The sequence below is a fragment of the Protopterus annectens genome, chromosome 14.part0, assembly GCF_019279795.1.
Source record: "Protopterus annectens isolate FY-2018-M chromosome 14.part0, PAN1.0, whole genome shotgun sequence".
NCBI lineage: Eukaryota > Metazoa > Chordata > Ceratodontiformes > Protopteridae > Protopterus > Protopterus annectens.
In genome coordinates, this window is record NC_056748.1 from 524,901,972 (window position 1) to 524,916,615 (window position 14,644).

The 14,644-nt window shown below is 46.6% G+C and overlaps 1 protein-coding gene across 1 annotated transcript in view; it reads right to left on the bottom strand.

The window, feature by feature from the left end:
• SUPV3L1 (Suv3 like RNA helicase) overlaps positions 1-14,644 on the bottom strand; it is a 1,221,766-nt gene that overhangs the window by 114,139 nt on the left and 1,092,983 nt on the right. The window contains 1 exon segment of the mRNA XM_044056280.1: positions 7,586-7,734. Within this exon segment, the coding sequence (XP_043912215.1) occupies positions 7,586-7,734 (149 nt within the window).

The following is a 14,644-nucleotide window of genomic DNA, read 5'->3' on the forward strand; positions in this document are numbered from 1 at the left end:
GTTTGACATGAAGTGGGAGTCCAGTCCAAAGATACGGTAACCTCTGGGAGACAAATCTGTCACTCCAGCAGGTTCTATTAATGTCACATACCAAGTTAAGGTATTTAGCGTGCGTAACCGGTGTACCATTTGACTTGCGGATATGCAGCATTTCCAATAAAGCAGGGTCAAAGATTGGCTTATATGCAAGACATAGATTGCCTGTGAGTAGTCGTACGAAACAGAATAAAGTGACAATGAATTCAGATGATCCACATAGGACAGATGCTGAAGACCTTAAATTTTCCTTGCGAGGAACCTTTGTGGTCTCTCCATTTGCTTGGAAAGGTACATACCAAAAGGGGTGTTGTACTCAATTATTGGCCAGATGAGGGAAGAGTACAGAGAGCTTATAACTTTTTTTCTGGATGCAACGCCCTTACTTATGAGATGAGCAATACAGAATGCCCTTCTTACCACTGTGGAGACATGGTGATCAAATGCAACATTCCTGTCAACCTGTGTGCCCAGGTCTCTCACCACTGAGTGCGTACTTAGGGTGTTGTTATTGATGTGGTAGTTAGCAGGAACATTGAACTTACTGAAAGGGATAATAATACATTTTTTGTATTGAGTTTAAGGCAATGACTAACACCAATCGTTTGCGTAAGACCCTCTTGACATAATTTGGAGATTCTATGACCGCTCCCAGTTTGCAGTCATCAGCAAACTTTGTCAACCAGACTTACTTTTAGCTTGTGTTTCGGAGAAATGGATTCTGAACAGTAGAGGTCTCTGTGGAACACCACTGGTTATAGGTCTACTGTTGGAGGTGGATTCCTCTATTTTGACTATATGGGTTCTATCAGTGAGCCAATTAGCGACCCATCTGAAGATATAAGGGTTCATAGCTAGCTGGGTGAATTTGTCAATGATCCCTGAATGGGAGAAACTGTCAACAGGCTTGGCCAAGTCTAAGTAGGCTGTATGCACAGATACCCCCTCATCCAGGGCCTTGGTGACTGTCTCAGAGAAGTCCTCCAGATTCAACAGGCATGACCTCCCTTTGACAAATCCAAACTAAGTAGGGTCAAGTGTCTGGAGATTACCTATATCTTTGTGGACAAGGTCCATGATGATTTGCTCCATGGCCTTGCAGATAAGGCTAGTCAGGCTAACAGGTCTATAGTTCCCGGGGTCAGTGGAAGCACCACCTTTGTGCAAGGGGATATTGGCTGTTTTCCATTCAGCTGGGATGAAGCCAGTGCTTAAACCATGACTGAAAAGAGTACCCAGTGGTGTTGCTAACACTTTTTTGAGCTCATGAAGGATGCAATTTGGGATGTTATCAGGTCCCACAGATGCTATGTTTTTGGCCTTAGAGAGGACATTTATGACTTGCTCTTTACAGAAACAAGGTACAGGACAGGTGGTAGGCATGTCATAGGGTGCGTGTGGTGCAGACATGGGTGTGCAGTTTTCACAGAAACTGTTGGCTAACAGTAAGCTATGTCCACAGGCTCAGTACATGTGGTAATATTAACTACCAGCTCGGCATAAATCTGGGCCTTTCCTTTTAGGTTACGGATGTAGCTAAAGAACACCTTATGGTTGTCCTTAACTGAGAAAGCTAATGTGGATTTGGAGTTTGCTTTGGAGGACTTCACAAGAAGTCTCATTTGCTTGTTTAAGCTGAGGAGGGAGTGTTTCTAGTTTATAGCTTGCTCCCTCTTACTCTTAAACAGCAATTTCTTCCTCTTATTGTAAAGCCTGTTAATGGCAGTTGTCCACCAGGCATGTATGCTCTTCCTTGAGGAGCTTGTTTGGGTCCTATCAAGTAAGGATAAATCAATGCAGTTATACAGGTGTTTATATAAAGCACTGGTGTAGAACTTGGCATAGTTGCCAATTCCATCTGAGGGGGGGTGCAGTAAAGCTACTTACACCATCCTGTAAGAGGTTATAATCTGCTTTGGAGAAGTTTTTTTTCAGTTTAGTTGCTGCTTGGGGGGGCAGGTGTGATGGTTACTTTGAATGAGACTGATATGTGGTCAGATCTCACTAGGGAAAACCTCACAGTGGAGGTGCTACAGTGGTCCCCCATATTGGTAAGTACCAGAAGCAGCATGTTGCCACCCTTGTGGGGGTGTCAAACAGCTGGTCCAGGGCACTGGAGTTAAATTCGAGGAACCTTTGGACAAGTGAGTTGGAGCACGAGTAATTTACCCAGTCAGTGAATCAATAGTTAAAGTCACTCAAAACTAGGGTGCTCGGATGTATCTTGATAGACTCAAGTAGATCCAAACAGGTAAGTGGGTGTCCTGAATCATGGAAAGGGGCCTGCAGCTGGGAATGACTTGAATAGGTGTCCTACCAACAGTTAATTGCACCTGAAGTATCTCCAGGGAATCGCACTGTTTAACCAATCTGGAGGTGTACTTATCTTTAACGAATATCGATACACCACCTCCTTTAGTTTCCATGCCTTCATTTTGGGGTCTGAACGTGTGGAAGGAGGTCTAGCCCGGTATGGTTGGGGTGCTCTCCACAGCCTTGAACCAGGTCTCTGTGACTGCACAAATGTCTAAGTCTTCCAAGGTGAGGACTGCTTCCAGTGAGTGCACTTTCATGTTACGACTTCTAAAATTTAGTAGCATAAGGTTGTTTAGATGGAGTTTTTACGTTGGGAATTTTGTCCTTGAGACAATGCCTAAAAAAAAAAAAGCACTATGGGGGTGACAAAAGCCTTGGCCAGTAGCCAAAATCCCAGGAGTGTCTGAATATCAGAGACAGGAAGTCTAGAATAGTAGGAATAGGAACTGTAAATGGATCCAGGCCTCTATCTTTGGCCCAGACAGAGAAGCGTTTCCATTTGCTGTAGTAAATCTTCCTAGTAGTCGGCTTATGTGCTGCGACTAGAATGGCCTCAACAGGAGATGAGATACTGGGAGTCCTAGCCATCAGTGGAACTGGAGCAACCAAGCCGCAAGCTTGAGGTTCACCAGGTTCGGGGTTTGTAATCCCGCCGGATGTGAAATCAGGTCTGGAATGGGATCCAGTATCCATGGCGGAGATACACTGCGAGACCGCAGGTACGGGAACCAGATCTGGCGAGGCCAGAATGGGGCTATGAGGATAACTCTGCTCCCCAACCGACGGGCTTTCTGTATGAAATTGGTCATGAGCGGAAGGGGTGGATAGGCATACAGTAGACCGGATGGCCAAGCATGGACTAGAGCATCTCTGGGATTCCCCCCTTCGGGGGGAAGTATTGCGAAGTACTCGCTGCATTTTGTGTTTAAGGGAGAAGCAAAAAGATCGCAGCAAGGCCAACCCCATTTGCGGAAGATCTGCTTCGCAACTGATGGATTGAGAGACCACTCGTACGAAGTGAGAATCACTCTGCTCAGTTTGTCCGCCAAAATGTTGGACCAATCCGGAATGTGCATTGCTACCAGAAAGCAGTTGGTGGATATCGCCCATTCCCACACTCTCATAGCCTCCCGGCAAAGTGGGTAGGACCTGGTTCCTCCTTGCTTGTTTATGTACCAGACCACTGACATGTTGTCTGTCTGGATTGCAATAGTCCCCAGAGGTAGAAGGTTGTGAAGAGCTTGCAACGCTAGAAGCACCGCCCTCATCTCTAGGACATTGATATGCAAAGCGGTCTCCAGGGGAGTCCACGTGCCTTGGACGGTTCTGCCCGAACAATGCCCCCCCACCCGAGGTGAGAGGCGTCCGTGGTCAGCTTGGATTGGGGGGGAGGGACAACAAAAGGCCTCCCTTCCTTTAGCTCTGGGGCGTGGAGCCACCAAAGAAGGGAGTGCCTGCAAACTCTGCTTAGGGGAATCGGGGTATTCAACGGATGGAGTAGCAGGGACCACTGAACTTGAAGGGTCCACTGCAGAATCCTCATTCGCAGACGCGCGTGAAGGGCGAGAGTGATCACTGCTGCCATAGATCCTAGTGCCCTCAGAACTAATTCCGCCTTTGGGGCCGGGCTTTGAAGAAGAATTAGCACCTGACACGACAAGCTGTTTATCCTGTCCGCAGTTAGCATTGCTCGAGAAATGCGGGCATCTAACTTGGCCCCTATGAACTCCAGGACCTGTACGGGGCAAAGAGAGGATTTCTGGAGGTTTACAGAGATGCCTAAGCTCTGGGCAAGGGTCAGAGCATAATCTCTTGCCAGGCAGAGCTGATGCCTGTTGGTGGCGATAAGGAGCCAGTCGTCTAGGTACAGGAAGACCTGAATGCCCTGAAGTCTCAGGTGGGCTGCAACCACTGCCATGACTTTGGTGAACACCCTGGGGGCTGAGGTGAGGCTGAACGGGAGAACCCTGAACTGGTAATGACTGGCTCCCAGCCGGAAGCGGAGAAACCTTCTGGATCGTCTGTCCATCAAGATGTGGTAGTATGCATCCTTGAGGTCTATCGAGCACATCCAGTCGTTCTGCCGCAGAAGGGGGAGAATAGATTGGAGGGTGACCATCCGGAACTTTTCTTTGGGAATGAACAGGTTCAAAGCGGAGAGGTCTAGAATGGGTCTGAGGTCCCCTGTCTTTTTTGGCACTAAAAAGAACCTGGAGTAATAACCCGATCCGGACTGGTCTGGGGGGACGGGCTGGAAGGCTCTTTTTTCCTAGCAACTTCAGGACTTCTGAAGCTGCTGCCTCCCTTTGATCGGGTGGAACATCGGGCAAGTGTCTGGTCGAGGGAGAGTGGTTTATGAAGGGGATGGTATAACCTCTGGATATGATGCGGAGCACCCATCGATCTGTCGTAATGGACTCCCAGTTTGACAGGTGCTCCGACAACCGCCCCCCGACTGCCTCCAGAGAGGGACAGCCGGGTAAGCCCTCAGGGCTGCTGAGCGGGTCTATCCGGGAAAGGTTCCCTGGACCCGAAGTTACGCGGTCCTCCTCTGCCTCTGGGCCGGCGTCCTCCTCTGCCTCTAGAGGACGAGGTGTCCGAAGCCGGATGGGATTGCTGGGACTTACGGAACCACAGCTTCTTTTGTCCCCTCTGATTCCTAGAAAAGGATTGTTGGGGATTAGAGAAGCGGACCCCGATGGCAGACAGCGTCTTCCCATCCTTCTCACTTTGGACCAGTGTCTCGTGAACGGTCTTGCCGAAGAGCGAAGATCCGTCAAAGGGTGCATTCGCGAAGGACGCCTTGAAGGGATCCGCGAAATCGCAAAGACGGAGCCAGGAGTGACGTCGCAAGATGACCCCGGCTCCGCTGGCCCTAGTGGCTCCCTCCGTGGCATGGGAGAGTAGACGCATGGACGTGTTAGAGATGGACTTTAGAGTGGCCATACGAGTCGAGAAAATGTTTTTGTCCTCGACCGACATGGACTCCGGGGGGGCTGCAGCGTATTCCTTAATTAAGTCTCGTTGCAGCCTAATGGTATGTGCCATGTAGTTAAGCGTCCTTACGGAAAAGGTCGCTGAACTAAACATCCGCTTCCCAATGCGGTCCAATGCTCAAGATTCCTTATCTGGCGGGTGAACCGAAGAACTCTCCTGTGCGAGTTCTCTCTTGGTGGCAGCCGCCACCAGCATGGCATCCACTGGGGTTCCCTTGGCCCAAGACAATCTATCCACTGGGGGGCTAAGGATCTTGTCGGGTCACTTCGGGATAGGCTCCACGGTGTTGGGCTCCTTCCACGCCCTGGTAGTAATGAGGTCTACCAGGGGGTCAGCCGGGGGGGACACCCAGGAGGTAGAAGGGCCTGCCTCAAACGCATCCAGGAACACGGATTCATCTGTGGAAGGTTTTTGGGCAGACCACCCCCCTCTAATACGCAACATTTCCATGATGTCTCCGAAGGAGACATCCTCGGGGGGTGAACTTGGGGAACCTTCCCCTTCATCTAAATCCGTGTCGGTTGTGACGGACTCGGGGGAGTCCAGGTGCCTCCTCCTGCACCGACACTTTCGAGGGACCTCCTCGGTGGGACTGTCCAAAGAGGGCTCGTCAACGGGGCCCTGTTCCTCTAAAGGAACCAACTGGAGGGCTTGGGCAGGCTGTCCCGATGGTCGGATGATGGAGGATAGACCCACATGCAGCGGGAGTACGGGAGGATCCGACGCCCGGACCAGTGACCTGGAGGTCCTTGACAGTACCCTCTCCACAACCTCAAAAGCCGAAGGAGAGCTACTCTCGCCAGGCTCCTAGAGCAATCTCCTCGGCTCCGAGGTAGGGATCGGGGTCGAAGCCTATGCATCCGGAGCCGAGAGAGAGAGGTGTGCTCCGAACCCAACGGAGCCGAAGACACACCAGCTCCCCCGGATCCGATGCTCAGCCCTCGGCCCCGAGAGCTCAGATCCGACAGACTCGAAGGCACAGTCGGCGAAGCGACTGGAGCTATCGGCGCCGACGAATCCCCGGTTCTGAAAGGGCCCGGATCCGATAACTCCAAGACCCGAAAACGGGTCGGAGAAGGAGTAATCGGAGCAAATATGGGGGCCGTGCTCACCCCCAGAGGGGGGAAGGCAAGAGCACCCCCATCTGCATTTGGGTCTGGATGAATTGGCGCATCATCCGATCCATATCTGCTTCAGTGAGGCTTCTTGTTGATCTTGAAGAAGTCATCGAGGCGGGCCGGGAGGGTCACCTCGAAGACCTCGAGGGAGACCGATCCTCCTCCTCCAGCTCCGGAGAAAAATGAGGTGAACGGAGCCAAGAGGGGGAGGATCCGTAGCCCCTTGAGGGAGACTTAGCTTAGACGGCGGGACTGAGGGTTGAGTCTCAGCCCGCCTTTTGTGGGACTTATGTCCCTTGTCTTTGTGCCTTTTTTCCACTGTAGTGGAGGTACCTGAATCCCCCGAACTCAAACCCAAAGAGGAAGGTTGAGTCCCAGGTTGAGTCAGGGGCCCAGAAGGCACGAGGGCTGTGGAGACAGCCTGTGCCTGAGAGGGGGAGGAAGAAGAAGCTGATTCCTGAGGCAACAAGCTGATCAGCTTGTTCTTTTGTTCTCCCCCCCCTATCTTCCGAGGATTAAAAGCGCGCAGACTGTGCAGGCCGATGAGAAATGGGCCGCCCCCAAGCATAAAACGCACTGAGTGTGGCCATCTGCCGGCGAAAGCTTATGGCCAGACTCAGTACACTTTGAGAACACCGCCTTAGGCCCTTCAGCCATAACACCACTCACACCAAAAAACACACCCAAACACTAAGAGGGGGGAGGGTGAAAGGCGGGAACTAACAGAAACAAACTAGTTAGAAAAGGGGAACAAAGGTACCTAACTAACTACACTTTTGCTAACTAACCCAAGAAAACTAAATACTCACACAAGAAAAGATTTTTTTTTTTTTTTTTTTTTTTTACAAAGAAGAAAAAGGTTCAGTCTCACCAAAAAGCCAAGGAGCTCTTCAAAAGTAGCTGCTTCAGCCGCGGCAAAAAACGATCTGAGGTAATGTAGCACATAGCAGGGGATTATGGGTAGGGGGAGGAGCTAGGAGCTCGGATCTTGTAGCTTGGAAAGCTGCCGGCTCGGATCCGATACCCACAGGTTGCAGAGCAAATTAAGTAACTACTTCAGATTAAAGGATATCTGCAAGAACAGCTATAAAGCAGCAATACACAACATACACACATACCTTAACCACAGATACAGGTCAAGTACATCATGAACTGCTTCCAGATGAATCAAATCCTTGATATTCGCTGGGGGTACCATTGGCCAATTCACATGTCGGCATAGCCAGTCAAATGTAAGGGGCTCATTTCTACTGAACTGTCGGGCAAACTAAATCAGAAAAAAAATTGAGGAAAATAAAGATTGATAACTTTTACTTTATTTCCATGGATTAACTTCAGTAATCTAAGCAACACTTAAGCACACAGTCTCTGCAAAAGGACATTTACAAAGTACATGGGACAATGTAACAAGACAATGGAAGGCGCAAGATAAGTGAGTTACACTACTCACCATAAGAGCAGAGCTTCAACAGATAAGGCAGCAATACTATCAAGCAGGGTTTTACTCCCCACATTAAATATACTGTACCAAGGGACTTGCTTGTTGTCCAGCAATGCTCATTTACTCCATGCCAACAGGCAGCAGATGAACACTATGATACCCACAGCTGTCATACCGTACAAATAGGTATTCTGCTTCTGCTACTCATCCCTCAACATAGAATTATGTAATGTAAGCAAGTGATTGCTAATGTGAACTACAGCATATAATAAGCTACAGAAGACTGTTTTAGCATTTTTTTCAGTGTCATCTGCAGGTGAAATCCTGTATTGCCTGAGGGTTAGTGTAGAAGCAAGACGTCCTTCCCCAGAGAAATGCTGACAAATCCATCAGTACCTCATCCCCTGACTTGTCCTCCAGCACCATGGACTGAAACTGGAGCTGACAGTCCAGTGGCCCACAGCAGACTATCAAACCATTAGCAAGAGCTCTGCCATTCTGGGTCAAGTGCTGATGATCACTCCTCCCAAATAAAGTTATTTTCAATTAAACAGTGATGCAACCTTCCACTTGAAAGTGCAAAAGCATTCTCTACACAACAGCTGTATATTCAAAAAGCTGCAGATGAAATTATACAATCATTCCAGTAACATGTTCAAGGAAAGAAGGAAGCTGGCTCAGCAATGCAGAACAAAGTATAAAAGGAGTGGTAACACAGCATGTCTGAAGGAAGAGTTGCACTTGAAACTTTACAGTTCTGACAGACTCACAAATCTGTACTCTTTCTGATGTGGCTCTTGAAACATATGTATTTGCTTGACAGAACACTGCTGAGAATAATCTGGAAAAAAAAACAATCAAGGAGGTGCAGCAGAGGACTATATGCTTTTCACTGTGCAGTTCTTAACTAATGTTTATTATCTGTACAGCCTTGTGACAACATGGGCAGAAGACCAAGGAGATAATGCACAAATAATAGCAGTGATCAGACAAAAAGACTATTATGTGCAAAAGCCCTCATGGAGAGTTTTTTTTTACCATTCAAATGTCTAAGTTGCATTAAGCCTGTCCATGAAAAAGGATGGCAGTTCTAGCTGCCCTACATGCAGCACTCTAAGCTGTCCACAAAGTACAAGAACTCCTTTTCTTTGTACCACAGAAATGGTACAGTCCCAACAGTTCCTGGAACATCAGCAGGTACCTGAAGTAGTCCAAATGTTTCACTACTTGTCAGAGGTAAATGAGGGCCATTACCAATGAGACATACTCTGGTTCCTTAGAGAACATGGTCTGATGCCAGGACATGATGGAAGAAAAGATGACATTTTTTGTGATCTGAGGAAGTCTGTAAGACGAAAGCACTAAACTAAATAAAGCTTCTTTAAATTAATACTGATTCAAGGTAACATTCCCGAAGATTTGAAGGGATCTAATGTGAAAACTTTGGAACGTCCGGATAGAAGCTAAGGTTCACTCCATCCTGAACCAGGACCTGCTCTTGAGCTACTCCCGTCAGCATTTGCTGTATGCTACATAAGATGCACCTGGTTCCATGAGCCTCAAGATCCTGACCCTCATGACACAACAGAGTTCCTCCTTTAAGCAAAATAAAATCAATTATAAACTTGTACCACTCAAAAGCTGCAACTCTTGCTACAGACAGCCAAAGATGACTGCCTAACATGAGAAAATGGAGGGGATGAAAGTGATCCACGGGAGAAGGCCTTCTCAAAGACCAACTAACACAGCAGACACTTACCGCATATCTTAGTTTGATGGACTACAGGCAGTTAGTATGTAATTAAGGAAAACCATAACATCTTCCTCAGGCCCCTAAAGAAAAGCAAGGCAGGAGCTACTGGAGTGTCTGAAAGGACACAAAATTCTTCAGTGCAACAAACACTAAAGGATAAACTACTCCCAGAATGGAGACGCAGATTACATCTGGTAAACCTGTATACTAAACAAGGGGCCATGGTGCGAATGCCTCCCTAGATATGTTCCTGACACCAGAAGCCACAACCTTGATGAATGATGCTTGGCAGCATCCGCTAATAGCTACTTAGATGACATGTGGCAACAAAACACAATGCAACTGTCAATCCATCTGGACAGTATTTTTCTGGAAACTGCCACATCTTCCATATCTAAGGCAAGATAACTGTCACATCATCCTAAACTCATGCAACTCATAAAGGTAAAACTGAATATCTAAGCTGTGCAGACCCCCCCCCCTTATTCTCCCATAGGTTCTGTCCCAAAAAGGAAACAAATTATTTCTGGCAAACAGTTCAGATGCTACCTTTAGCAGGAAATGACAACTAGCCCTACAAGAAGCCAGGTCTTTTCTGGGATAGGTACTTCCAAAAGAACTTCATGCCAAACATCCCCCAGCTCAAAGGGGGAGGGCAGGTAAGCATGTCAGTTATGAAATGAAGGCCCGTGGAAAAGAAGGGTTTATCCTTCTAAGACAGAAGGGGGAAATCTCATTATACCCCCCCCCCCAGTCTAGCCCCAGCCAAACCAGTCCTGTCTTCCAGAAGTTCACGATGCCCAGACATGGCAAAAACATGTAATGCAACCTTGAAATAACTATTACCCAGACAAAACAAGATGGTTGAGAAGTAAGGCAATGGAGTAAATTTAAGGGGGATAAACATCATGCATTGCTGCATAAATGGAGAAGCCCTTTAATTTATCAGTAAACATGTATAAAGTTTTTCCAATAGCTTGTAAACACCAGATTTTAAATGGAATGACTGAGGGGAAAAAGAGCTAATGAAAGAGCAAAGGTCTGAAATGGGACTGACTGCCAGACATACTGTTTGGGGTATAATCATCTTGACGAATAAAGAATATAAAAGGCCTAGAATCAGCGCCTCCATGTTGAAGATGTGAGCTGTATCCTTTCTGCTCTCAGCTTTCTCAACATACAAGGGATTAGAGGGAAGGGAAAGGCATATGGAAGTATTCCCTTCATAGGATGTTACTAGGCTAAAGGCCTCAGGGGCCCTTACAAGCCTAGCCAAGTTCAACCCTTGTTCTGAAGGGTGCCTGGTTCAAGACGACACTAAAATCAGCACCTATTTCCCGTGTCCAAGAGGGACACAGGTGGATCCTCTGGGGTGAATTTCTGGTTACCATTCCAATCGTCCAAATTGTGCTTAAATAGGGCCGAGGGGCTTTGATTAACATGAACAGGAAGCGGATTCCAAAGGTGGGGCAACTTCTGTGAGATAAATCTGTCTCTCTAGCAAGTTTTGTTCATGTCACACAGCAGGTTAAGATCCTTTGAGCAAGTGACCAGTGTGCCATTTGACTTGTGAATGTGCAGCATTTCCATCAAAGCTGGGTCAGAGATTGCTCTATATGCAACACACAGGTCACCTCTGAGCAGTCTGTATGACACAGAGTAAAGTGACAATAATTTCAGTCTGTCCGCAAAAGACAGATCTTGAAAAACCTGATTTTTCTTCATAAGGAACCTTTGTGGTCTCTCCAATTGCTGCAGGTGTTTGGAAACAAACATACCAAAAGGAACATTGTACTTTATTATTGGCCTGATGAAGGAAGAGTAGAAGGGGGTTATAACCTCTTTTTCTGGAGGCAATGCCCTTACTTATGAGATGAGCAATATAGGTTCAGAGGTGTTTACTAGGCTAACGACCACAAGGCCCTTTTTAAGCCTAGCTATGCATCCTAAATTTCTGACAAGTTCTGATACCCTTGATAAGCGTAAGCATGGGCCTGGGAGATGAACCATTTACAAGTTACCCGTGTCCATTAGAGACATTGGTGCCAAGCCAGGGATGAATTTCCATTTTCCCATCGAATTTCCTAAGTTGTACTTGAATTGGGTTAGGGAGGAACTCTGCTTCACATGGATGGGGAGAACCTGTTACATAGATGGGGTAGTCTCTGGGATACATACCTATCTCTCCAGCAGGTCCTATTTATATCACAGGCAAGGTTTACGTTTTTAGAAAGGGTAATTCTGGTGGTGTTTGTTTTGTGGATATGCAGGAGGTCCAGAGTGAGGTTTGACAATGCCCTGTATGTCAGGTATAGATCTCCCCTCAAAAGTCTGTAGGAGCCAGAATACAGTGATAGGGCCTTGAGGTGGTCTGCATAGGACATTTTACTTACACCCTGTATTCTTTTAGTGAGGAACTTCTGTGGACGTTCCATTTGTTGGATATACTTGGTTAGGTACATACCCAAAGGGGGCACTGTACTCAATGATAGGTCTGAAGAATGCCGAATACAGTGGAACAATGACTTCCTTGGACTTGGATGCCATACCTTTGTTTATAAGTTGCGCAACATAAAATGATTTCCTCACCACTGTAGAAACGTGATGGCCAAAGCCTAGATTACTATTTGTGTCCCTAAGTCCCTGACTACTGGGTCAACTCTACGGGGTGTGCTGTCAACATGACAGTTACCAGGGATGGATGACTGCCCAAAGGAAACTATTATGCATTTTTAACATTTATTTTTAGTCCATGGCTCTGATACCAGTTGTTTGACTGTGTCAGCCCCTTCTGGTGAACATTTGTCTCAATGTGAGATTCAATGACCGCTCCTAATTTGCAATCATCTGCAAATTTAGTCAGCCAGAAACCACTCAAGTAGATCCAAGTAGGCTGAGTGGATGTCCTGATTCATGGAGGGGGTCCTATAACTAACAATGACCTGAAGAGGGGTCTTACCTACAGTCAATTGCAACTGAAGTAATTCAAGGGAACCATGCTGTTTAACCAATCTAGAGGTGTATTTATCTTTAATGAACATTGACACACCACATCTCCTTTAGTTCTCATGCCTTCAGTTTGTGGTTTGAACATGTGGAAGTAAGAACATCCATCACTTCCTAAGCTCCTGTCACAACAAACTTGGGAAGACTCCAATGTTAGTCCACATGACTGGTGGTGTGGTTTATGGTGTCCTCTCTGTGGTGACACTTCATTCTCTTAGATCTCCCCAGTGATGGCCCAATATTAAATTCACAATATTTTCTACCTATGATGTAAGAAGTATACCCCCTTGCCTGTTCACATACCAGATGGTAACTTAGCCTTTCAACCTCACAAACAGGACTTTGACATCACAAGACCATGCAAGGCCTGCAGAACTTTCTATAACTCTAGCAAGCTGATTTGCAACTGCTTCCTAAGTGATTAAATTCACTGGACTAAGGCTGCTCAAAACTGCTCACCTTGATCCCTCAGTGATACATCCTTCACTGGACATTGGATTTGAATTGATAGGAATAGAAATACTCCCTCCAAAATGTTAAAACAGGAGACCAAATCCATGAACAATGAAAGCATTGAAAAGAACAAACAAATAAAAGAGGGAATGTTGATGCCACAGCTCACAGTATCACACCATCCAGTGAAATCACTAACGTGTTAGGATGTTAAATAGATGATGAAAACAACAACAGCCATCAGAGAGGGAGCAACTGCAGAAGCATCACGGCCACAAAATACCTTTGCATTACAATCCAGAAAGTCAGCTTTCTAACTCCTCTCTTGTTAAAGGCAAGAGAGCCAAATGCAAGTGGCTCATGAGTTCAGCAAGAGCAACAGCAAAGGAAGCTTGCTGACAGCACCACCCAATTAAGTTATTAATGTACAGGAACACCAGGAGATTCTGCTGCAACACTCCTGCCACCACCAGCACTGTGGTGATGCTTCTTGAGACAGAGAAAAGACCAAACAAAAGTTCTTAACACACAAGTGCAGAATACTTAGAGAAAATGCACCTGCTCAGCTGTTCCCCCATAACAATGTGTCAGCAGGTATTTCTCATATCCAAACAATGATTTGGAAGCCCTATGGTAGCAGCATCAGTAAATGGAGGCTGATGATGCAGACACAAAGGTTACACATTTGCCATAAATGATAGATCTGAGTGGTTTCTGTCCATCCCCTTAAATCAGCAAGACACAGCCACAGGTTCAAGTCAGCTTAGCAACGAAACTTTACTCAGGACACCATATTCATGGAAAACAAGATAAAGAGGTTTTACACAAATACTTAGGCTAGAAAGATTTCTGAAATTTGCATAACAGCCGCCAACAGGATAGTTTTCCATGAGAAGAAAAAGTATACTTGTGTTAGGTACCTATCCTAATTGTAGATGTGAGTATGTTCACTGTTGCAATAACTCCTCTCTGGACCTCATAGAAAGCCTAGTGGCTGGCATGACTTCTAGATCTTAGCATTCTTCCCCCTCCGGATAGACCCCCTTACCACCTAGACATCACAGATCTATATTTTTTTCTTGCCCTGGCAATAATGGTCTAAAGCCAAATACTGAATGTCCTAGTGGAAGTAATCCCCATGAAGGCAGTCCACCCATGAGACCCCTAAACTGCCTCTTCATAATTATAGGCCAACTTGAGGAGGGAAGGCATCGTGTTAGGGTAAACAGAGGAGGAAGGGTGATTGAAGTCCCCAAGCCAAGGATGGCCAAAGATAAGAAAGAAGAGGGAAGGAGGGAATTGGTACTGCAACAATAAAACAAAATCTACAGTTCAGTACGTTCCTAACAGAACTGTACTTATTGTTTACTTCATTACTGCAGTAATGATGCTTGGGAAGATTTTTCAAGGCTTATGGACCACTGTGTGGCTGTCCCTAGAGATGTGATGTCCAGATTAGTACCTGAAAAGTTGTGCAGAGATGACCACATAGTGCCCCCCCCCCTCTCCAGGAATGCAGTGGTG